At 41.9% G+C, this 23,458-nt stretch overlaps 1 protein-coding gene across 2 annotated transcripts in view; it reads right to left on the bottom strand.

Annotated features, from left to right (window-relative positions):
- The window catches only part of LOC132886684 (natural killer cells antigen CD94-like), a 36,845-nt gene extending 20,038 nt beyond the window's left edge, over positions 1 to 16,807 (bottom strand). For both annotated transcript variants that reach the window (XM_060921630.1, XM_060921631.1), the window contains exons 1-3: positions 16,540 to 16,807; positions 15,017 to 15,151; positions 2,494 to 2,622 (exon numbers count right to left, since the gene is read on the bottom strand). In XM_060921630.1, the coding sequence (XP_060777613.1) occupies positions 2,494 to 2,622; positions 15,017 to 15,151; positions 16,540 to 16,642 (367 nt within the window). In that variant the 5' untranslated portion in view covers positions 16,643 to 16,807. The remainder of the gene's footprint in view (positions 1 to 2,493; positions 2,623 to 15,016; positions 15,152 to 16,539) is intronic.
- Positions 16,808 to 23,458: the final 6,651 nt, after the last annotated feature.

Below are 23,458 nucleotides of genomic sequence, written 5' to 3'. Positions count from 1 at the left end.
ACTCATCTTGTTTTCAATGTGAATTTAACATGGATTTATAGCCAAACGTTATGTCTCGGAAATACATCTAGTTTAATACAAAAAGAAAAATTTGGTTCGTCTACATTTCATTGCCAATTATGCAGCTTGATTCCAGGCTTGTGGTACTCGAGTCCAACTCATGCCCTAATTTTAAGGACTCATGACTCGACTTGGATTTGAGCACTGATGACTCGGACTCATGCATTAACTGCATTCAGACTCGTAAATTGGAGACGAGGACTTGGATTTTTTTCTTTATTTTTTGTAACATGCCATCATAATTTGGCATAAGATATTTATACCTACATTAATTTTTGTACTAATTTCATCCAAGAGTGTCACACTTGCACGCCTTGGTGTGTGCATCAGATAGACTCTCGGGCGCGCTCCAGACAGCGCACGTGCCGAGCGGACTCTCGCGTGTACTGTAAATGACTCGCACCTGCACAGGATTAAGGCGCAATCGGCACACCTATATAAAAACTATGAAAACACACTTAATTTGTGAAGTATTGAGTTGCATTGCTGATACATTACCGAGCCTTATTTCCTTGTTTGTTTTCTTGATCCCTGATTTCCTGCTTCTCGTCTTTGATCCTGCCGAGTCTATGATAGCCGGTTTGTGCCTCACTTAACCTATTGTCTGTTTCACTGTTTTATGATTTTGCCTGTCGTTCTGGATTGTTTACCCTCTTCACTTGTATTAATAAACACACCTTCTGCACTTACACCCGTCTCCCAGCCATCTCTGACAGAATACTTCACACTCCCTGATAAAGAGAAGCACATTCACCTGTTCATATGTCATGTTCAGGAACAAACTAATGTTAATGGCGCTAAAACAGCCAATGTCAAATGGTGCGGTTGGAGTCTTGTTCTCAGACTCGACTTGGACTCGAATTGAAATTTTTTTTATGACTTGGACTTGACTTGGACTGGAACACTGGGGACTCGAGATTGGACTTGGACTCAAGGTTTAGTGACTTGACTACAACACTGGTGTATGCAGCTGGGGGGAGAAGGGTGTTTGCTTGTTGGTTGGTTGGTTGGTTGGTTGGTTTTATGTGTATTTTTTTTTTTAAAAGTAAGCCATTAATTTGGCATCAGTCTGTGTTTGGCATTACTCTTGCACTTGTAAAGGCTTCAAATGCATATACTGATTTAATTTTAGCAGCAGAATGTGTAAATGGCCTACTGCTATACTGTGGAATAAACACTGTTTGTATTTATGCCCGGAAGTTGTTGCCCAATTATAGGTCAGTATACAAGGCATTAGAGTCTTAAAACAATTAAATTAAGTGCACTTTATCTCAAATCTCAAATCTTTCCCTGAAACATGACACATTTGTTTTTAAGAGAAATAAGATTTGTTATGGCATCACATTTAGCCTACAGTGGATATGAAGTGTACACACCCCATTAAAATGATCAGTTTTTCTGATGTAAAAAAAAAAATGAGACCACGATAAATAATTTAAAAACTTTTCCCACCTTTAATGTGATCTATAACCTGTACAATTCAATTGAAAAACAAACAAATCTGTTTGGGGGAAAAACAAAAAATAAAAAACGTTAATTACGCGTAAGAGGGCTGTGCACAAGAGATGGCCTCGCAATCTGACAGATTTGGAGCGCTTTTGCAAGGAAGAGTGGGCAAATATTACCAAGTCTAGATGTGGCAGGCTGATAGACTCCGACCCAAAAAGACTGAATGCTGTAATTAAATCAAAAGGTGCTTCAACAAAGTATTAGTTTAAGGGTGTGCACACTTATTCAACCAGCTTCATCTCATCTCATTATCTCTAGCTGCTTTATCCTGTTCTACAGAGTCACAGGCAAGCTGGAGCCTATCCCAGCTGACTACGGGCGAAAGGCGGGGTACACCCTGGACAAGTCGCCAGGTCATCACAGGGCTGGCACATAGACACAGACAACCATTCACACTCACATTCACACCTACGGTCAATTTAGAGTCACCAGTTAACCTAACCTGCATGTCTTTGGACTGTGGGGGAAACCAGAGCACCCGGAGGAAACCCACGCGGACACGGGGAGAACATGCAAACTCCACACAGAAAGGCCCTTGTCGGCCACAGGGCTCGAACCCAGACCTTCTCGCTGTGAGGTGACAGCGCTAACCACTACACCACTGTGCTGCCACCTGCAACCAGCTTATTGTATGTTATTTATTTTTATGTTTTTTCTCCAAACAGATTTGTTTGTTTTTCAATTGAATTGTACAGGTTATAGGTCACATTAAAGGTGAGAAAATTTTTTAAATTATTTATCGTGGTCTCATTTTTTTACATCAGAAAAACCGATCATTTTAACGGGATGTGTACACTTTTTATATCCACTGTAAATATATAATAGACAAATTTCAGTTTTGCTGATGATCCATGGTTTCTGTTCTCTCTCTATTTTTTACACTTTTTTGTATAAATAAGTACATTTGTATTTTATCTATATTACCTTTATTGTGTTCTGGAGTCCACTTGGTCGTCACACCCATATACACATTTTCTGATGGAGTCCCCAGTTTGCAGTACAAATTAGCTTCTGCTTCTTCTGCTTGTTGTGCTTGTTCTTTTTCTTGACAGACTTTATGGAGAGAACAAAGATAAAGTCAAAGTGATTTAAACATGAGAAAGTAATTCAAAATTATACATTTATTTGTTTTTTTTCTTTATTTCTTTTTTCTTTATGTGAGTTTCAGTAGGGCGGCACGGTGGTGTAGTGGTTAGCGCTGTCGCCTCACAGCAAGAAGGTCCTGGGTTCGAGCCCCGGGGCCGGCGAGGGCCTTTCTGTGTGGAGTTTGCATGTTCTCCCCGTGTCCGCGTGGGTTTGCTCCGGTTTCCCCCACAGTCCAAAGACATGCAGGTTAGGTTAACTGGTAACTCTAAATTGACCGTAGGTGTGAATGTGAGTGTGAGTGGTTGTCTGTGTCTATGTGTCAGCCCTGTGATGACCTGGCGACTTGTCCAGGGTGTACCCCGCCTTTCGCCCGTAGTCAGCTGGGATAGGCTCCAGCTTGCCTGCGACCCTGTAGAAGGATAAAGCGGCTAGAGATAATGTGATGTGTGATGTGATGTGTGAGTTTCAGTAAAGTCCAATAAATCCACAAACATTCATAAATGTTTAATTATTTACAGTACCATAATGAAATGTTGTGAATACCTTGTAGTATGTAAAAGAGGTTTACCCAGACATGTGAAAATGGTTTGACATCATCAGGTTCAATGGTTAGTGCTTTAAATTTTCCTTTTTTTTAAAAATACATTTTGATTTATAAATTCAGTGACATTAAAAAAAAGTCCTTAGTGTGTAAGTGCAGTTTCTCTGTGTTTGAAAGTTGGTTTGATGTCATTAGGTCGAATTGTCAGTTACTTTTAAATGAATGTATTTATTTTCATATTAAAATTGGCAAGCTACAACTAAAATTAACCATTATCAGAAAATATGCCTCAGTATTTTGTTAGCTTAACATCACGATAAAACAGTCAGAGATTTTAATTCTGTTTTTGTTTTGTATTTTTCAAATACATTTAACATATATTGCACAGGGGCGGCACGGTGGTGTAGTGGTTAGCGCTGTCGCCTCACAGCAAGAAGGTCCAGGTTCGAGCCCCGTGGCCGGTGAGGGCCTTTCTGTGTGGAGTTTGCATGTTCTCCCCGTGTCCGCGTGGGTTTCCTCCGGGTGCTCCGGTTTCCCCCACAGTCCAAAGACATGCAGGTTAGGTTAACTGGCGACTCTAAAATTGACCGTAGGTGTGAGTGTGAATGGTTGTCTGTGTCTATGTGTCAGCCCTGTGATGACCTGGCAACTTGTCCAGGGTGTACCCCGCCTTTCGCCTGTAGTCAGCTGGGATAGGCTCCAGCTTGCCTGCGACCCTGTAGAACAGGATAAAGCGGCTAGAGATGATGAGATGAAATATTTTGCACACAAACATATGGTAGTGATGTGATTAGGTCACATTTAATGCATGTTTGTCTTATTCTTTGATTTTTGTCTTATTTATTGCTAAATTTATCAATAAATCCAAACTCTGTCATTCATCGAGACACTTTAGTTAGCAGGAACTGTCTGTTATATAAAGCAATTTATTTTACATGAGTACCACCTATGGTTTCAAGCCTACTGTTTGTTTGTTTGTTTGTTTGTTTGTTTGTGTGGTTTTTCTTTTGTTGGATTACATAGCATTTTTTTCACATTTTTCTTATTTATTGCTGAACTATTATTTGTTGCAAAATTTTATATCATTAAAATTTACCAAAACTCTCATCCAAAATCAAAAACAGTTTAAGCCTCGGTCACAACCGGCCGTACGTGCTCCTACGGCCGGTCTACGTGCAAAAAACGCAAGAAACGCACGGAGGGCGCGCGTGTGACATGCTGATTTTCGAGCCGTAGACTGGCCGCAGACCGGCCGTAGAGGTTCTTTGTCATGTCAAACAAACTCTACGGGCGCTTACGTTTTTTTCAGGTTGCAAGACAAACTTACGGCCAACTCGCATCTTTCTCCATGAACAAAAAAAACGCAGCGATTTGGGAAATGCCAAAAATCGCACGGCCAAAAAATCGTACGTCCGGTTGTGACCTAGGCTTTAGTTAGCAAGAACAGTAGAATGCCACATAAAGAATTTTGTTTTACATGAGTACCTCCTATGGTTTAAGACCTTTTTAATTAACAAAGTAATTTAATAGAATATAATTAAGAGAATATAATACATAGAGAATGTTACACAGCTGCAAGAAGATATGAAGTTTATCTTTGAGTGGTGAACATATTCACAAGTGAGCAAATGACTGAAAATATTTTAAACACAAGAAGATAAACTTCATATATTCGCACCCCCATGTAATATTCTTTATATTATATGGACACATCCACACACAAAAAAAAATGAGAGTTAATCAAAAGAATTTTAATTTTGAACCAGTTCGTCATTTTGACAGCGCGCCTCTAGTCAGCGGGAAAACACTAGGCGTGACATCATCGGAGTGAAATATAGTGTATTATTATACATATGTGCCACTTTTTCCATGGAATAAAAATTCTATTCCCTTCTAGTAGGTTTATTGATGGCATGCAATATTGTTATCATATCGCCACTCTACCCAATAGAGAATGAGCATGCAATATTGTTATAATATTGCATGTTGTCAAGACAACACGAAGTCACAAGTCAGACCTCATGCGAATATCCAACAACAAAACTTTTCTGCTGTGCATGCACACAATCATTTCTTTGTCGGTCAGGAAAGCGAGAAGATGAGGCTAATCCAGTGCTACTACTAGGATTAGCTATGCTATAATTAAGCACTAAATAAATAAACTAAAAACTGAAATCGAAGATGCGCTGAACACCCGAAAGGCTACCAAAACTTCATTATATATTCTTCACGCATATTTACAAGAGAAAAACATACCAATGGACATTGAAAAACTAGAAAAGAGACACGTCAGAGATGTAAAACTTCCATGCTAGAGAGTGACTGAGACAGTTTGTAAACAAACATGGCCATGAGGTTTGCTTCATTAAAGATTTTGAGAGAATTCTGGCTGCCAGGTTGCTCCGTTGTGTGTGGCTGTCAATGTTGATTTTAAAAGTAAATAAGTAAATTATATTGGGAAATGAATACTTAAGTATGAGTGAAAAATGCTGGGGCGAGTGTGCATGGAAGAAGAGTCTCGAGACAGAAATCTTAGTTTCTCAGTCATTAGCCTGTGCTACTGATGAACGCTACACCGTCTGGAAGGTGACTGTACTGGCGAGCTAACAGTGTCAACTTGCGGGTAAGCTAGCATTGGCCTTTGAGAATGCTGATACGAAGAGAGTGTGTATGTATAATAATAATAATAATAATAATAATAATAATAATATTGGCTGGCTTTTTTTCATGGTCTATCAGATATATTCCATTCAGCTAGCATGATATTGAACGAGTCGAAGACTCCTTCAATATCATGCTAGCTGAATGGAATATATCTGATGGACCCTGAAAAAAAGCCAGCCAATATTATTTAAATATGTCATGTGATGTGTTTTGTATGAAAAATGCAAGACACATTCACATGAGAAGATAAACTTCATATCTTCAAGCCAACATGTGATTTTGTGATCTTCAAGCCAACATGTGATGGCTGCGTGGGTTTCCTCCGGGTGCTCCACAGTCCAAAGACATGCAGTTAGGTTATCATGGTGCAGCCATGGGCTGAAGTGCAAGGCACCTAACACCCTTGAGCAAGACACCTAACCCCCAACTGCTCCCTGGGTGCTGTAGCATAGCTGCCCACTGCTCTGGGTATGTGTGTCTGCTAATTGCTCACTTGTGTGTGTGCATGCATGTGTTCAGGGCCAGATTACGGACTGGGCCAGTGCCCAGGGGCCCAAGGGTTCCAGGGGCCCGGGGGGGCCCATAGCGATGCCGATGCCAATTGTGACATCAGAGGGCCTGTATTCTCTAAGATCTTATGACTACTTACATTGTTATAGGGCATATCTGAAGAAAACAGAGGAAAGGGGTGGGTTGGTGGGCGGCGGGGGACGGCAATCAGAGGGCCCCTGGCCCTGCTGTAGTGCCTCTTGTGAAAACTCCTGAGGCCGTAATGTCTGCCAACTAGGGGTTCAAGAAAGTAGGGGGAATGCTTTCAGAGGATCCTATGATTATGAAAGCCCCTGCTAAGGGTCGTGACTTCTGGCTATCTGGGGGCCCTAGAGAGAGCCCTAACGGGAAAGCGTACTGTTAAGAGTAGCACCAAATTCTGGGCCCTATGGACCTAGCTCAAATGGACCCCCCCTACAAAAAAAAACTGACTCCCTATGGGGCCCCCCAATACGTAGGGCCCTGGTGACTGAGTCCCACTTTCCCCCCTACTTCGACGCCCCTGAAGAGAGCTCTCTGATTACAAACGTCCTTACAAAGGGCCTCTGATTTACCAAGGGTTTTAGTGTTGGGGTTCGTTTTTGTTCCTTACTTCATGTCATGTCATAGGCAGACAACAACATGCCTTGTGTGCCTCACGCCGTGGACACATACATGCGAATTTGGCAAAGGGAAGCGAAATTCGCCATTCATTCCTATGAGGGAAGCGAGGTGGGGCGAAGGCAAGCGAACAGGGCGAAGCGAAGTGAAAATATTTGGCCAAGTTTAATATTATGCAAATGAGGAGTGAATTTCGCCTGCGGTGGCCAATCAAATTAACAACATGAATGTTTTAATTGATTTGATTCGCCGCTACGACCTCAAAGCCGTTGTAAGGACTAGTGTATTTTCAGTGAGAAATTTCGGAAGTCTAAGTGAAAATCTAATATCGATTTTCCAATGGACTGACCAGAAGGGGCGGAGACTTGGGCTCTCTCTCTCTCTCTCTCTTTATCTCATCTCATCTCATCTCATCATCTCTAGCCGCTTTATCCTTCTACAGGGTCGCAGGCAAGCTGGAGCCTATCCCAGCTGACTACAGGCGAAAGGCGGGGTACACCCTGGACAAGTCGCCAGGTCATCACAGGGCTGACACATAGACACAGACAACCATTCACACCTACGGTCAATTTAGAGTCACCAATTAGCCTAACCTGCATGTCTTTGGACTGTGGGGGAAACCGGAGCACCCGGAGGAAACCCACGTGGACATGGGGAGAACATGCAAACTCCACACAGAAAGGCCCTCGCCGGCCACGGGGCTCGAACCCGGACCTTCTTGCTGTGAGGCGACAGCACTAACCACTACACCACCGTGCCGCCCTTATATTATATTACTAGAAACAACACTGCATCTTCAAAGGTTCAAAGCCTTTTTAAAGGCTCATTGCCTTTAATTATTGTATTGCGTGTGTGTGTGTGTGTGTGTGTGTGTGTATATATATATATATATCACGGGCGATTGCTCTAAGACAATGAGGGAGGCTCAGCCTCCTCTAAAAATGACGAACATCGTGTAGGATGAATTGTGCTAGGCTTATGTTATAGCCGACCTTATAACATTGCTATTTCAGATCCAGAATCATAGAAATATATGTGCTCAACCCACTACAGTGAGAAATCATTCCGTTATAACTTTCCCCAGTTCGCCTAATGTGTGCGTGAGTTTCTCCCCCTCGTGACAGCGCGATGCAGCCCAGCCTCAGTGGACTTCAATGGCATTTGGGAGCTATGCGCTTTCAATATCAAAATGCAAGACGGTTATTGGACAAATACTGCGAAAACGCCCGCCCACGGAGTCTCACGGACTCCCAGCCTCAGTGGACTTCAATGGCATTTGGGAGCGATGCGCTTTTCAATCTCAAAATGCAAGACGGTTATTGGACAAATACTGCGAAAATGCCCGCCCACGGACTCCGAGCCTCACAGTGGGAGGGACATGGCAGTTTCCGCGAGGAGACTGGTGATTGGTTAAAGCGGCCGGATATTTTCTTTGAATGACAGCTCGTTTCAAATATAGACAGGCAGCGGTGAATTTCAGTTCAGTCCCATGCGGATTCGCAAGTGCTGTGGTGTATTGTAAGAGCTCAGCTTACATTTCGATTTCATTCATTACATACGGTTTCTACCAGCTTTTTTAGTTTGTATATATTTTCATTGTAAATAAAGTGTAAATATAGTGTTGTCAAGTTTGCTATCTTAGTTCCAGAAATTTCGTTTATTTGAGTGACTGAACTTGAACTTGAGGGGGCTAGTCAGCTAGCAAGAAAGCTGCGCACGGATGCCAAGCATTGCTGATTTAATTTTGGCGAAGCCATTTGCCAGTCTTCCTTTCGAGGAAAAAATTAAAATTAAAGAGCAGGGTAGACCAACGCCTCAAATTGACTTGGTGAAAAAGGTAGGGAATAATACTCGTTCCTTTCAGCTCTCCTGGTACAAGAAAGTGAATTGGCTAACAGCAAGTGACCCACATCAACAACAGTAAATAGGCTACTTTAGTAATATGTCATGGATGGACCAAAAATATAGAATCTATTTAAAATGTTTATGCTGAATATATTATATTGGAATATATATTTCTCTGGATATGAATTAAACACAGCTACAATTTGGAAAACATTTTTATACAAAAACACAGCCAAAAACATTTCACACTACAGACCTGGATTAAAAGTGAAGGGTTATCAAAATTGTCAATAAAACATTTCTCAGTCAAAATAAGTAAAATATAGGGAAAGTGTCATTGAATGAAATGTGTGGCACCCAGCTCTATGTTTGGCTCCCCAAGGTCAGTGCTTGTGCCTATTCCAGAACACTCGGCTGTTACTGCTGAGGTTCCTGACAAAGAGCTGCTTTCAATAATGATCAGTTTTTAAACAACATGCCACAATTTTAAAATATAAAATGTTAAAATATACCCCCCCAACACCACCATCAACACCATATTGGACAGTAGGCTAATGGGCCAAAAGAACCTGTTATTTCACAGTTTGTGACCCTGCCAACAATCAGCCAGATCAGAGGCAAGAGTATGGGCAAAATTTATGTGTTTTTTCTTTTTTCTTTTAAAATCTGGAAATATCGTAACCGACCAGCCTCCCCTGTTTGAAAGACTACCAGCCGCCACTGATATATATAATTATAATCAGTTGTGAGAAATTTAGGAAGTCCCAGTGAAAATTCAATAGATATAACACTCCCACATTACACTTGGCATCAGTAATATGGATTGCAAACAAAAAAGTGGGGCTTCAAAACAAAAAGCCAAAAAAATTAGGGAGGCAAAGCAGGCCGATTTTTAAAAAAAATGTGCCTCTGATTTCTAACTTTTTCGACAAGCCTCAAGATTCAAGTATTGATAATGTCATCAGTGGCCTGAGTTGTAGCAATGAAGAGATCATTACTGGCTTGATCATACAGGAGCCCTCACAGACCCAATCAAGCGTAGACCCGACCTGTCAGGCTCAGGCCTCAGGCCCACAATCAGACCAGGCATCGCCTGAGAAAGTGTTTCCAAGTGAGGAGGAGTGCACAGAGCCCAGTTTCACACCAGAAGCTTGGGACTCCAACTCCAGTTGTGAAACACTTTATGACCCTGCTTTACGGCCAAGTACCACAACCGACCAAGACTGCACTCTTGTTAGTACAGGAGACTCACTGTCAGACCAGGCATCGCCTGAGAAAGTCTTGTCAAGTCAGAAGGGGTACACCGAGACCAGTATCACACCAGAAGCTGGGGGCTCAAACTCCTGGTGTGAAACAGATAATGACCCTGCTTTATGGCCAAGTTCCATTACTGAACAAGCCAAGTCGATTCTGGTTAGTAGAGGAGCAGCTGCTTTTCAAAATCCAAGTGAAAAGTACCCTGCCTCAAGTAGGGATAGGACAATGGGGGGCATGACTAGGAGTTTCACAAATTCCTTACTCAAATGTTCTCTACCTAATGGCCAATCTGTGACTAGGCAGTGGCTACTTTACTCCCCTTCAACTGGTTGCATCTTTTGTTTTGCTTGCAAGCTATTTTCAAGTAAGCACAATGCGTTTGTCCACGGGTTTTCTGATTGGAAACATTCTGAGCGTATCGGTGAGCATGAGAGGAGTGAGGAGCATAGGGCTTGCATGCTAGCATTACACAATCGCTCCAAAAACACAGGAAGAGTTGATTCTGATCTTGTCAAACAAATGGATGCAGTGAGGCAATACTGGCAGGAAGTTTTGAAGAGTTGTTGCTGTAATCCAGTTTTTGGGGGAGAGGGGCCTTGCTTTCAGGGGAGACGATGAACAGCTGGGATCACCTCACAATGGTAATTTCTTGGGCATTGTCGAACTGTTGGCCAAATTTGACCCTTTTCTAGCCGACCATCTCCAAAGGTTTGGAGGCAAGGGCAAAGGCTCTGTGTCCTACCTCTCATCAACAATCTGTGAGGAATTTATCCACTTAATGGGAGAAAGAACAAAGGAAGCAATTATCAGCAAGATTAAAGAGTCCAAATACTTTTCTGCTATAGTTGGCTCCACTCCAGACCTTGCTTATGTGGACCAACTCACTTTTATTTTCAGGTTTGTAAATAATGGTGGAGAAGTAGTTGAGCATTTTCTGGCTTTTGAGCCTATTGGAAATCATAGTGGGAGCAGTTTGGCTGAGTGTGTTGTTGCTATGGTGGAGAACCTGGGCCTAGACTTAACTAACTGTAGAGGCCAGTCTTATGACAATGCAAGTAATATGTCAGGAAAGTACAATGGAGTCCAAGCTCATCTGAAATGAATAAACCCATTAATTTGTTATGTCCCCTGTGCAGCACATTCGTTGAATTTAGTTGGTGTCAATGCTGTTGACAGTTGCCCAGAAGCTGGCCGTTTCTTTGACTTTGTGCAAACACTATACACATTTTGTACCTCATCAACACACAGGTGGGGAAAGGTGTTTCGTGATACAGATGTGAAACTCACATTGAAATCGTTGTCAGGTACTCGCTGGAGTTCAAGAGCTGAATCCACAAAGGCTCTTTGGAAATATTATCCACAATTGAGAGAGGCACTGAACAATATTTCCAAAGAATCACAGGAGAAACGTGAAACTAGAAGCGAGGCCTCTGCACTCTGTGGCAAGCTGGACACCCTAGAGATAGCCTTCATGGCACACTTTTGGGATACAATACTGCAGCGGTTCCAAGCCACAAGTCTGCAGTTGCAGAAACATAGCATTGACATACACACGGCTACACGGCTTCTCCTTTCACTTCGTGACTTTGTGGCAGAACAGAGAGACAATTTCGCCTTTTTTGAAGGGTCAGCTTTAAATGTTACCCATTCAGTCTCCCAAGACTACAGGCATGACCTCCAGCGCACAAAGAAGCGCAAACGTATGGCTGATGAAAGTGAAGAGCCAGGTGTTGAATTTAGTGGAAAAGAAAAGTTTCGGATTGAAACATTCAATGTTCTAATTGACAAACTTGTGTCTTGTCTTAAAGGTCCCATGGCATGAAATTTTCACTTTCTGAGGTTTTTTAACGTTAAAATGAGTTCCTCTGACCTTCTTAAGTCACCCCAGTGGCTAGAAATTTCATAATGTGTAAACCAAACTATGCCCAACATTTGAGAATGGCGCGTCAAAACGGCGAGTTGATAAGCTCTTCCCTTTACTACGTCAGCAAGGGAGATGATCCCCACGCCCCCCCTCTGGATTCCCACCCACTGTATGGATTGCCTCGCCCAGTTGTAGTGAGGAGACCATAGAGGACACAACAACATGGCATCACCTAAGCGAGCGAAACATGGAAATTGCGCTGTACATGGATGTGACAACACAGAAAAGAGTCTGTTTTTACTGCCGACGGGAGAGCCCCTGAAGACGCAGTGGCTTAATTTTATTTACTTCAATAATACACCGTCGAGTCTACCTAAGACGGTGTATGTTTGTCAGAAGCATTTTCCTGATGAATGTTTCCACAACTTGGGACAGTACAGGGCAGGTTTTGCACATCAACCGTCACTGAAGCCTGGGTCCGTACTAAGCATCCCTGCCGCATCAGCCACAAACACCGAACAAGTAAGTGTATAACTGTTAAGTCGTTTTGCCATGTTTTAAAATCGGTGCGTTAGCCTTGCAATGGCTACATTAGCTGTGCAGCTAACCACTTCCTGCAGTTAGCCAGGTAATCTGTGCTACAAAACTAAAGAGCATGCAGCATGCTCTGTTAAACTGAGTTTAGTCTGGAAATTGACTGTAATTTATGAGCTTATGTTTGACTATTGCTCCGCAATGCATGTCTTCTGTTGGATAAGCGATATGTTGCTGTAGTTGCTGCTTCTATCCTCTTTGGTTATGGAGTGCGTGTTCAAGCCTAGGGTATTATACGTTCGTAAACTACCACTCCGAACACTCTCACTCTCTGTTCTCTGTGTCACGTTGAGTTTACGAAAGGAGTCCGAGGGAGAACGGGGTTTTGTTTTAGCAGCGTGGCTACAGGCGCTGATAGCAGCGAGTATGTGTGTGCGCAGCTTGGTCAAGCCCCTCCCCCTCCCCCCATGGCCTACCCTCTACCCTTCCCCGCCTCCTGCTTCTCATTAGCAAAACGACACACTGGGAAAAGCGCTGAAATGGGGCTTTCTCCCAGGAGGCTATATTTACGTGCCGAGGGTTCATTTCGAGAAAGGCTGCGGATATAACATCCGGAAGCCTCCATGAGCCCGTTTAAAGCATCAACAAACCACCATGCCATGGGACCTTTAACCATCAGTTAACTGCACACACTTGACCAATCTTTTTCATGTTCTTTTCATGCCTGACAATATGTCCAACAGTGAGCTCACTTCAAGGGCCAAATCACTTGCTGCAGGATATCCCACAGATTTGGACATGAGCCTGGCAGATGAACTTGTACAATACAAATCATTCATGTCAGAAAATCAAAAATGCCCAAGTACAATGCTGAAGACCATGGTGGATTTGGATCTATACTCCACTTTTCCAAATGTCAACATAGCACTCAGACTGTTTTTGACCCTGCCTATTACAAATTGTGAAGGGGAACGTTCATTCTCCAGACTGGCTCATATTAAGAATGAACTCAGGATGACAATGTGCCAAAACCGCTTGAATTCACTTTCTCTTCTGGCAATTGAATCAGAGTTGGTCTGACAGCTTAACTTTGATGAATTAGTGGATGACTTTGCAAGAAGGAAGAGTAGGAAAAAACTTATATAGCCTAGAATGAATTATTCCTTAGGTACAGCTTAATTATTGACATATCCTAATCAGTTTCCTTGTTAACTTCTTGACACAATACATATATCTTTAATCACTAACAATGTATGCCTTAATGTTCGAAACATACAGTATGTTCACATGTCACTTTATTTACTTCATTCACATGTTGCCCTCTGCTAGTTTGCAACCTCAGTAGCCTTTGTGTGTGTGTGTGGGGGGGGCCTTTGGAAACTCCTGGCCCCAGGGCCCAGATCCCCCATAATCCGGCCCTGCATGTGTTCACTGTGCTTGAGTGTGCATGTGACAAATAAAGGCTTCTTCTTCTTACAGTACTGCACAAAAGTCTTAGGCACATGTAAAGAAATGCTGTAGACCAAAAATGGATTATTGGCTTGTAGACTAAAAATGTTTTAACATTATAGTTTTTTTTTTCAACATAATAAATGAAACAAAGTCTGTATTTGGTATGAGACAACTCTTTGCTTTAAAAAAAAAAATTAGTAGTCTCAGGTCCAGTGAGTGCAGTTTTATAAGGAAATGAGCTGTAGGTTTTACTGAGCATCTTACAGAACCAACCACAGTTCTTCTGGACACTTTGACTGTCACACTTGCTTATTAATTTTGCACCAAAACCCAGTAGCCTTCATTATGTTTTCTTTTTTAATCTGAAAAGTGCTCTCTTATGTAATATGCTGCTCGGATACAAACTTTTTTTTCTGTAACATTTAATTTTGTGCTGGAAAACGAACATTTGGGACTCTAAAATGTTTTTGTACTGACTCGATAATGTAGAAGTCATCAAATAGAAATCTATAACAAAATTTGTATGAAAAAAATGGGGGGGGGGGCGGCACAGTGATGTAGTGGTTAGCGCTGTCACCTCACAGCAAGAAGGTCCTGGGTTCGAGCCCCATGGCCGGCGAGGGCCTTTCTGTGCGGAGTTTGCATGTTCTCCCCGTGTCCGTGTGGGTTTCCTCCGGGTGCTCCGGTTTCCCCCACAGTCCAAAGACATGCAGGTTAGGTTAACTGGTGACTCTAAATTGACCGTAGATGTGAATGTGAGTGTGAATGGTTGTCTGTGTCTATGTGTCAGCCCTGTGATGACCTGGCGACTTGTTCAGGGTGTACCCCGCCTTTCACCCGTAGTCAGCTGGGATAGGCTCCAGCTTGCCTGAGACCCTGTAGAACAGGATAAAGCGGCTAGAGATAATGAGATGAGATGAAAAATAGGGGGCCTAAGACTTTTGCACATTAGAGATCGTCTTCATCACACAGCTTAAATGTGTATCACAAAACTTTAATTGTGCCAAGTACTTAGATCTTTTGAGTTTTTTAAGTAAAGTAAGTAAAAGTATTACCTTCATCCCGTTTTGGAGTGGAAATAGGTGTTGAAAAAGTGTAAATATTTTCATTTGGACTCTTCAATGTGCTGTACACATGAGCTTCTTGTTTTTCTTCATTTGCTTTTGCTTCTGCAGATTTGTTCTCAGCTTCTATGTGAAGAAATAGAGGACGACCAAGTGGTTTAAATATGAGAAGATGGAAAAAATTAGGCACAAGAAAGCACACTCAGGAAAACATAAAAACTAGGATGTATTTAGAAATGCATTGATAAATCTGTTTATCAGATTCTGAATGACCAGAGGTGGACAAAGTACCCAACTTCATTACTTAAGTCAAAGTGCAGATCCCACTGGTCAAATGTTACTCTGATACAAGTGAAAGTTGTCCAGTCAAATTTTACTTAAGTTAAAGTACTGAAGTACTTGCTTTTAAAAATACTCAAGTATTAAAAGTACATTTTCGGTCAATGCATTGATGTATTATTCCCACAATGCTTACAAAACCTAATGCCTCTGAAGCAACCGACTGGATTTACTGACTAACTTGTAGAACCTGTAGAATAAACACCTTTAAACACAGATTTCTACATTCTGTTTATTTGGCAAGATTATGCTAAAACATATTTCCAACAGGTCTTCAAATAAGTTATTCATATTAGCGTAACTCCATTTTTCCACGCTAACTAACAGTGTCCATATTAACTAGCTATGTGTAAACGTTAGCCGTGGACAAGGCTATGGCAACTTGGTGGGCAAATCCATAGAAAGTCATTTGACTAACCAGACTGCATAGCTATTGCAATGTTATCGCTAGCTCTAAAAACACAGACAACTTCATTATAAGCTTTCCCTTAGAATAAAACGTTTATATAGATCAATATGCTTCTGCAGGTTGGGCAGCAAGTTTTTGTAGGCCGTGATGTGGTTTGTTGAATCCTTTCAGAAAACTGAAACATGGGTTCTCGGTATAACCATGGGTGCGTGCATTCCCCAGAAGAACCACCTCCTTCCATTCTGCCATCAACTGATCGAGTTCAAATAATACTGATGAGAAATCATTGAACTTGATTTTATCCAGTCTATGGACGTGATGTGACCCTAGTGATTACTGACAGGCTGTCTCAGTACCTGCGTAAAACCAATCATGTTTAAGAAAAGAAAAAAAACATCCACTTTCAAAGCTGGTTCATAGTAACGAGTAATGAGGACTTTGATAGAAATGTAGTGGAGTGAAAAGTACGATATTTGTCTTTCAAATGTAGCAAAGTTAAAGTCATAAGTTTCAAAAAAAAATAATGCTTGAGTAAAGTACAGATATTCAAAAAGTGTACTTAAGTACAGTACTCAAGTAAATGTACTTCATTACAGTCCACCTCTACAAATGACCATTTGTAGAACACAGAATACTGTTAATGCAAATTGTTTTCTTTTTTAGTTTCATTAGGATTCCTTTATATATATATATATATATATATATATATATATATATATATATATATATATATATATATATATATATAAAATTATTTTTTTTTTACCTTTTGTTCCTTCCAGTTTGCTTTTCTCTGCATCCTTATCATCTTGTACTTCTTCTGGAGTGAGCGCTTTCATCTCCACCTCAGTCACTTTCTCAGCATCCATGGTCTCTAACTTTCTGTCCTGATCTTGTTTTGTTTTCTTACATGAACAACGTTAGCCAGTAACAGGAACTTTACAAAAGGATGTCTACTTCGTTCTAAACAGATGTATCAATGTTCGGAGAAATAATAGCCCATGTCATGCTCATTTCACGTCTTGCTTGCTTCACATTTCCTCAGTACGCTTTTATACAATCACAGCATCCAGCTACTTCTCTCTTTTCTTTCCAGCCACTGCATTTGATGAAAAAAAGTGATTATGACGCCCTCTTCAGAGAACCTTCATTTCACAATTGTAAATTTCAGCTGATTCTTGCAATTTTCAAGTTTCCAGTTAAACACAATCTCCATAACATGAAGCTTTCAAAGAGTAAAGATACAGAAACATGACCAATGTATGGAGGCTCCATTTGTCCTGAGCTCCTGGCATCCTGAGCTTGGAGCTTTCTTTTAAGCTGCCACATTTTCTATCAACCTACCAACACTCCTTCATCTGTCTTCAAGGGATGAGCTTCAAACATGTGCTTCAAGGGATGAATTAGCAGTTTATGTACAGTACAGTAGAGCTTGAAAGTTTGTGAACCCTTTAGAATTTTCTATATTTCTGCATAAATATGACCTAAAACATCATCAGATTTTCACACAAGTCCTAAAAGTAGATAAAGAGAACCCAGTTAAACAAATGAGGCAAAAATATTATACTTGGTCATTTGTTTATTGAGGAAAATGATCCAATATTACATATCTGTGAGTGGCAAAAGTATGTGAACCTCTAGGATTAGCAGTTAATTAGGTGAAATTAGAGTCAGGTGTTTTCAATCAATGGGATGGCAATCAGGTGTGAGTGGGCACCCTGTTTTATTTAAAGAACAGGGATCTATCAAAGTCTGATCCAGAGGTGGAAAGAGTACTAAAATATTATACTCAAGTACAAGTACTGTTACTCTGATGAAATTTTACTTAAGTACAAGTAAAGTTACCAGACAAAAATCTACTCAAGTAAAAGTAAAAAGTAGATCATTTAAAATGTACTTTGAGTAAAAGTAAAACGTTACTTTTAACAGTGGGTGTTTTCTGCCTCCATTGTGTTGTGCAAAAATGAAAAAGAAGAGGAAACAAGGATATATGTACATCTCAACCCAGATGTTTTATTTAAAGGAAGTGTATCAAATTGAATGCTTAGGATAATGCTGCATTAAAACTGAGACAAACAAAAAAGGTCAATACACACAGTCATGTCGTTTACATCGCCCTGACCACACACAAAGCATTGTACACAAAATATGAAAGTGAAATGTTGCACCAAAATCTCGTAGCTTGCCTGTGTGCACTGTGTGTTATTGAACAATTCAATTCAAACATTATTTGTTTTGCTTAGTATTCCTTTCTGGCCTGTTGGATGTAGAATGGTAGGAGGACTGATCACGTCAGGTTGGCGAGCTAACTTGCTTGCATGATTAGCCAACCGAACAACAGACTAGTTACCGTTATGTTACAGTACCAACAGGTTGCTACTTCAACATTAGCAATGCCATCCACTATTTTTGGAATATAACCAGCCTATTGTCGGTTTTACTATGGAAAGGAAACATTATGATCAGGGGCGCAGATACGTTTTTTGAACTGGGGGGGACAAAAAACTGGGGGGGACAAAGCTGCCAGCAAACCAACCCCAACCACGATATGCCTGTCAAACTTGTTGTGGGTAACCATAGCAACCAAGCTCGAGCTCGCAACCTGTGCAGTCTGCGCAGCTCAACCAACCGAATATCAGTCTTTGTTTTGTTTTATGTGAGTTGTTGCAACTATGTATACACTGCTGTGCACCTCAATAAACCGAATGGTAATTAGTCTTTTGATTTTTCCGTGAGGTTTGCCTTATGCAAAGAAAGACAGCATAGACGTTTTTTCCTCCCTATAAGTGGGGGGGACCGAACGAGGTGAATTTAAATCTGGGTGGGACGAATCCCACCCGTCCCACCCTCTATCTGCGCCCGTGATTATGATGCCAATGACAATACTTACCTCAACATGCTTGCGCAGATTAGACGTCGAATTTTTGTATGCCGCAATGGTTGTCTTCTTGGGCACACATAATCTGCATTGCATAATGAAACGGTCACCCCTTTTCTCTACGAAGCTGAAGTGATCACGTATGTAGGGCCAGGGGTGCACTTCATGACTGGAAGAAATTGCGTTTTCTGCAGGGTCGTCCACCACAGGTTCCTCGGTCTCCTCCATGTCCGCAGGGGCGCTTTATCAACACCCGTGGCCCAGGGGCTAGGCCCCTCATAGGCTACCTGTCAACCCTACCTTTACCGTTGGCCAGGAAAACACTCTTATTTTATTTGCAATACGTGTCAAGCATTTACAGTGTAAGCGCGTAATTAGCCTAGAAGCCTACGATAGGTTACGTTTGGCTCAGTGTAGCTGCGCAAGGCCCACGCTCACATCGCTCAACACATCTGACCACAGAGGGAGAGAAGAATGCGCGCATTATCATTACAGAGCCGGTTCTGATTATTACCACGGACAGGACAGTGATACTGCGTAACTTTCACGCAGGGGCATGGCCAGAGATAACCACACAAGCGCGCCGTGCGCTAATGTAGACCTATGTGTTGTAAACATAAAACACACACACCTACAGACAAGTCCTTTTAAAAAATAAAATACATAAAAATAGCTCGGCGGCATGAAAACAAACATTCACTGCAAGACAAGGTGCCCTAGAATCGCCATCAGTTTTTAATATCTATATGGACTTTGTTGTCAGGATTGCACAGCATGAGATATCAAAACTGTACCCAGATACAAGCTTCAAGTTCAGATATTGCATTCCAAATGAGGTATCCACAAGAGAAATGCATACGAAAGCACGAGCATCAGGAGAGGGTTGCATAACAGAGATTCTATACGCAGATGATCAGGCCATACTCGCTGGATCCATCGAGGAGCTTCAGAATATTCTTCAGTTGTATGATAAGACCTACACCCGCTTTGGTTTACAAATATCATATGTCAAAACAGAAACAATGGCTTTTAACGTCAATGAGGATATCAAATGTAAACCAAGTATCATTTCCCTTGGCGGCACTAATATTAAAAACGTCCGCACCTTTAAATATCTTGGTTATAATGTCAGCAACTGTGATGAATCCTCACACTTCCTGCATGCTAGGATAAGTGCTGCATTCATGAAATGGAATGAACTGAAACACGTTCTAACCGACCACCGAATACTACTAAAAACCCGTATAAAGTTCCTAGTGGCATGCGTTCGATCTCGTCTCCTGTACAGCACACAGGCATGGCAACTATCATCCAGTGAAATTCACAAAATTGAGGTAGTGTGGCACAGCTTCCTAAGGAAAATGATTAAAGGTGGATATAAACGAAAGAATGCCCCTGACCAAAAGAACACTACAAATGAAGATATAGACTGGAGCTACAAGATGTCCAATGCTGACCTCCGGAAGCTGACAGGAAGCCAGGATATAAAACTATCCTGCTACGTACAACAACTAAAATATATTGCTCACGTTTGCCGGATGGGCAATAACCAAGTGCAAAAGCAGCTCCTGTTTGACAAAAATGGTTACAAATGGACGAAATGGGAAAATCTGCTGGGCATAGACACCCAACAGATAAGACGTATGATGATGGACAAATCAAACTTTGAGCAACTGCTGCAACTGCTACAGCAGAAGCACCCCTAGAGAGTTTAACTTTTGACAGGGGAACATGATGATGATGATGAAGGTACTTGGCTCGGCGGCCACATGAAACGTAAACACCATGGACAGCGGCCAAACTCATAACTCTACAGACCGAAATGCACGAAACCAAGTCCTACTAGGGTCTATTTTACCGATCTATGTTCAAGCATCATGCAAGTCTTCCTTCTCCTTGAATAAGACCGTGCATTCAACTGCCTTTTTGACATGACTGCATCGAAATACCACTTGCAACAATATTTCACGCACTCCATCAAGAAAAAAGTTAAACATGATGAACACGGGCATACTGTTTTGAGCATACGATTTTTAAAAAGAAACTAGCTACATCAAAGTCCTTCAATAAACCCATCCTTTAGCACAAATGAGCTTAACCTAGTTCAAAGCATGACGCTAGCAGTAGCTGCATAAGGCAAAATCATGTGGGCCTTTCGTCAACAACAAGCCACGGCGGGCAAACATTAATAATCAAGTGTCCTTACCTTAAAACGCTGTCTTGACCACAGAACTTCTCAAGTATTTCACTTAAATCCACATGGGTTAACAACACACCCAACACAGCTAGCGAGAAATGTGGATCTGCGCTAGCTTTGTATTGCTATTCCCCTCAATATGCTTACTCTGTCTGCTGCCCGAACTGTGAACATTATAGGCTACAATCTTTTCATCAATTTCTTCAGTAGATGCCGTTTTAGACATTTTATTATCCCCATCGAAATATGCTATTATACTAACAGGATTATAACTCAAATCTCACGACACGTATTCAAATCACAACTGATTTATTTTACTGTTGGACAGATCATAGCATATCTAGCCTAGCTGCACATAGCCTAGCTGCTGGTAGGCTTACCTTAAAAAAGTCTGTGACTTTAGGCAACGATTCTATCATTACCTGCATCTCTCTTTTTTTTTCCTTTTATGCGCCCCGCTAACATGTGAACGCTTCATCTTTCAAAGCCTCTAAATTTGTGTCTCAGTAGTCTGCAGTCTTTGGCGCGCTTTCGTGCGTGACGTTACATTTTGTTACATTTTATTCTGGTACAGTTGTGGGTGTTCGTTTTGCGAACCACATCCACCATGTCTCTTACAGCAGGCTACTGTGCGCTCATTTATTTCTAACCTTATTTCTATCCGTACATTAATGTAGGCCCATGATTCCGACAGTTTATTATTTTATTAATATTACAAGGCCCCTGATTGGCTGTGGCCCAGGGGCTTGAGCCACCCGAAGCCCCCCTTAAAGCACCGGTGCATGTCCGCCATCGTCTGTGTGAGACTCGTGCGCGCGACAACTGTCCTTCCCGTGATTCATTTCCAGAACACATTTCCCCTTCTACGTTTTAGCCTTTTTTTATTTTTTATTTTTTATTTTTTTTTTACTCAGTAACGGTTGTGATGTAAAATGTACCGAAGTACACTACTTAAAAGAAAACATACTTAAGTAAAAGTACACTCTTTAAAAATTACTTGAAAAAGTATAAGTACACAAAAAAGCTACTCAAGTACAGTAACGCGAGTAATGTAATTCGTTACTTTCCACCTCTGAGAAGAACTGTGGCTGGTTCTATAAGATGCTCAGTAAAACCTACAGCTCATTTCCTTATCAAACTGCACTCACTGTACCTCAGACTACTGTTTTGTTGTGTTTTTTTTTTTTAAAGCAAAGGGTCGTCTCACACCAAATATTAATCTCATCTCATTATCTCTAGCCGCTTTATCCTGTTCTACAGGGTCGCAGGCAAGCTGGAGCCTATCCCAGCTGACTACGGGCGAAAGGCGGGGTACACCCTGGACAAGTCACCAGGTCATCACAGGGCTGACACATAGACACAGACAACCATTCACACTCACATTCACACCTACAGTCAATTTAGAGTCACCAGTTAACCTAACCTGCATGTCTTTGGACTGTGGGGGAAACCGGAGCACCCGGAGGAAACCCACGCGGACACAAGGAGAACATGCAAACTCCGCACAGAAAGGCCCTCGCTGCTACGGGGCTCGAACCCGGACCTTCTTGCTGTGAGGCGACAGCGCTAACCACTACATCACCGTGCCGCCCGTGCTGTTCATAGTATTTTTTTTTTATGTTGAAACATAGGCGGCATGGTGGTGTAGTGGTTAGCGCTGTCGCCTCACAGCAAGAAGGTCCGGGTTCGAGCCTCATGGCGGCGAGGGCCTTTCTGTGCGGAGTTTGCATGTTCTCCCCATGTCCGCGTGGGTTTCCTCCAGGTGCTCTGGTTTCCCCCACAGTCCAAAGACATGCAGGTTAGGTTAACTGGTGACTCTAAATTGACCGTAGGTGTGAATGTGAGTGTGAATGGTTGTCTGTGTCTATGTGTCAGCCCTGTGATGACCTGGCGACTTGTCCAGGGTGTACCCCGCCTTTCACCCGTAGTCAGCTGGGAGAGGCTCCAGCTTGCCTGCGACCCTGTCGAACAGGATAAAGCGGCTAGAGCACGGGCGATTGCTCTAAGACAACGAGGGAGGCTCAACCTCCTCTAAAAATGACGAACATCGTGTAGGATGAATTGCACTAGGCTTATGTTATAGCCGACCTTATAACATTGCTATTTCAGATCCAGAATCATAGAAATATATGTGCTCAACCCAACTACAGTGCGAAATCATTCCCTTATAACTTTCCCCAGTTCGCCTAATGTGTGCGTGAGTTCTTCCCCCTCGTGACAGCACGATGCAGCCCAACCTCAGTGGACTTCAATGGCATTTGGGAGCTATGCACTTGTCAATCTCAAAATGCAAGACGGTTATTGGACAAATACTGCGAAAATGCCCGCCCACGGACTCCGAGCCTCACAGTGGGAGGGACATGGCAGTTTCCGCGAGGAGACTGGTGATTGGTGACAGCGGCCGGATATTTTCTTTGATTGACAGCTCGTTTCAACTATAGACAGGCAGCAGTGAATTTCAGTTCAGTCCCATGCAGATTCGCAAGTGGTGTGGTGTATTGTAAGAGATCAGCTTACATTTCGATTTCATTCATTACATATGATTTCTACCAGCTTTTTTAGTTTGTATATATTTTCATTGTAAATAAAGTGTAAATATAGTGTTGTCAA

This window comes from Neoarius graeffei, chromosome 5, assembly GCF_027579695.1.
Source record: "Neoarius graeffei isolate fNeoGra1 chromosome 5, fNeoGra1.pri, whole genome shotgun sequence".
NCBI lineage: Eukaryota > Metazoa > Chordata > Actinopteri > Siluriformes > Ariidae > Neoarius > Neoarius graeffei.
This window is presented reverse-complemented; position numbering and strand designations above follow the sequence as displayed.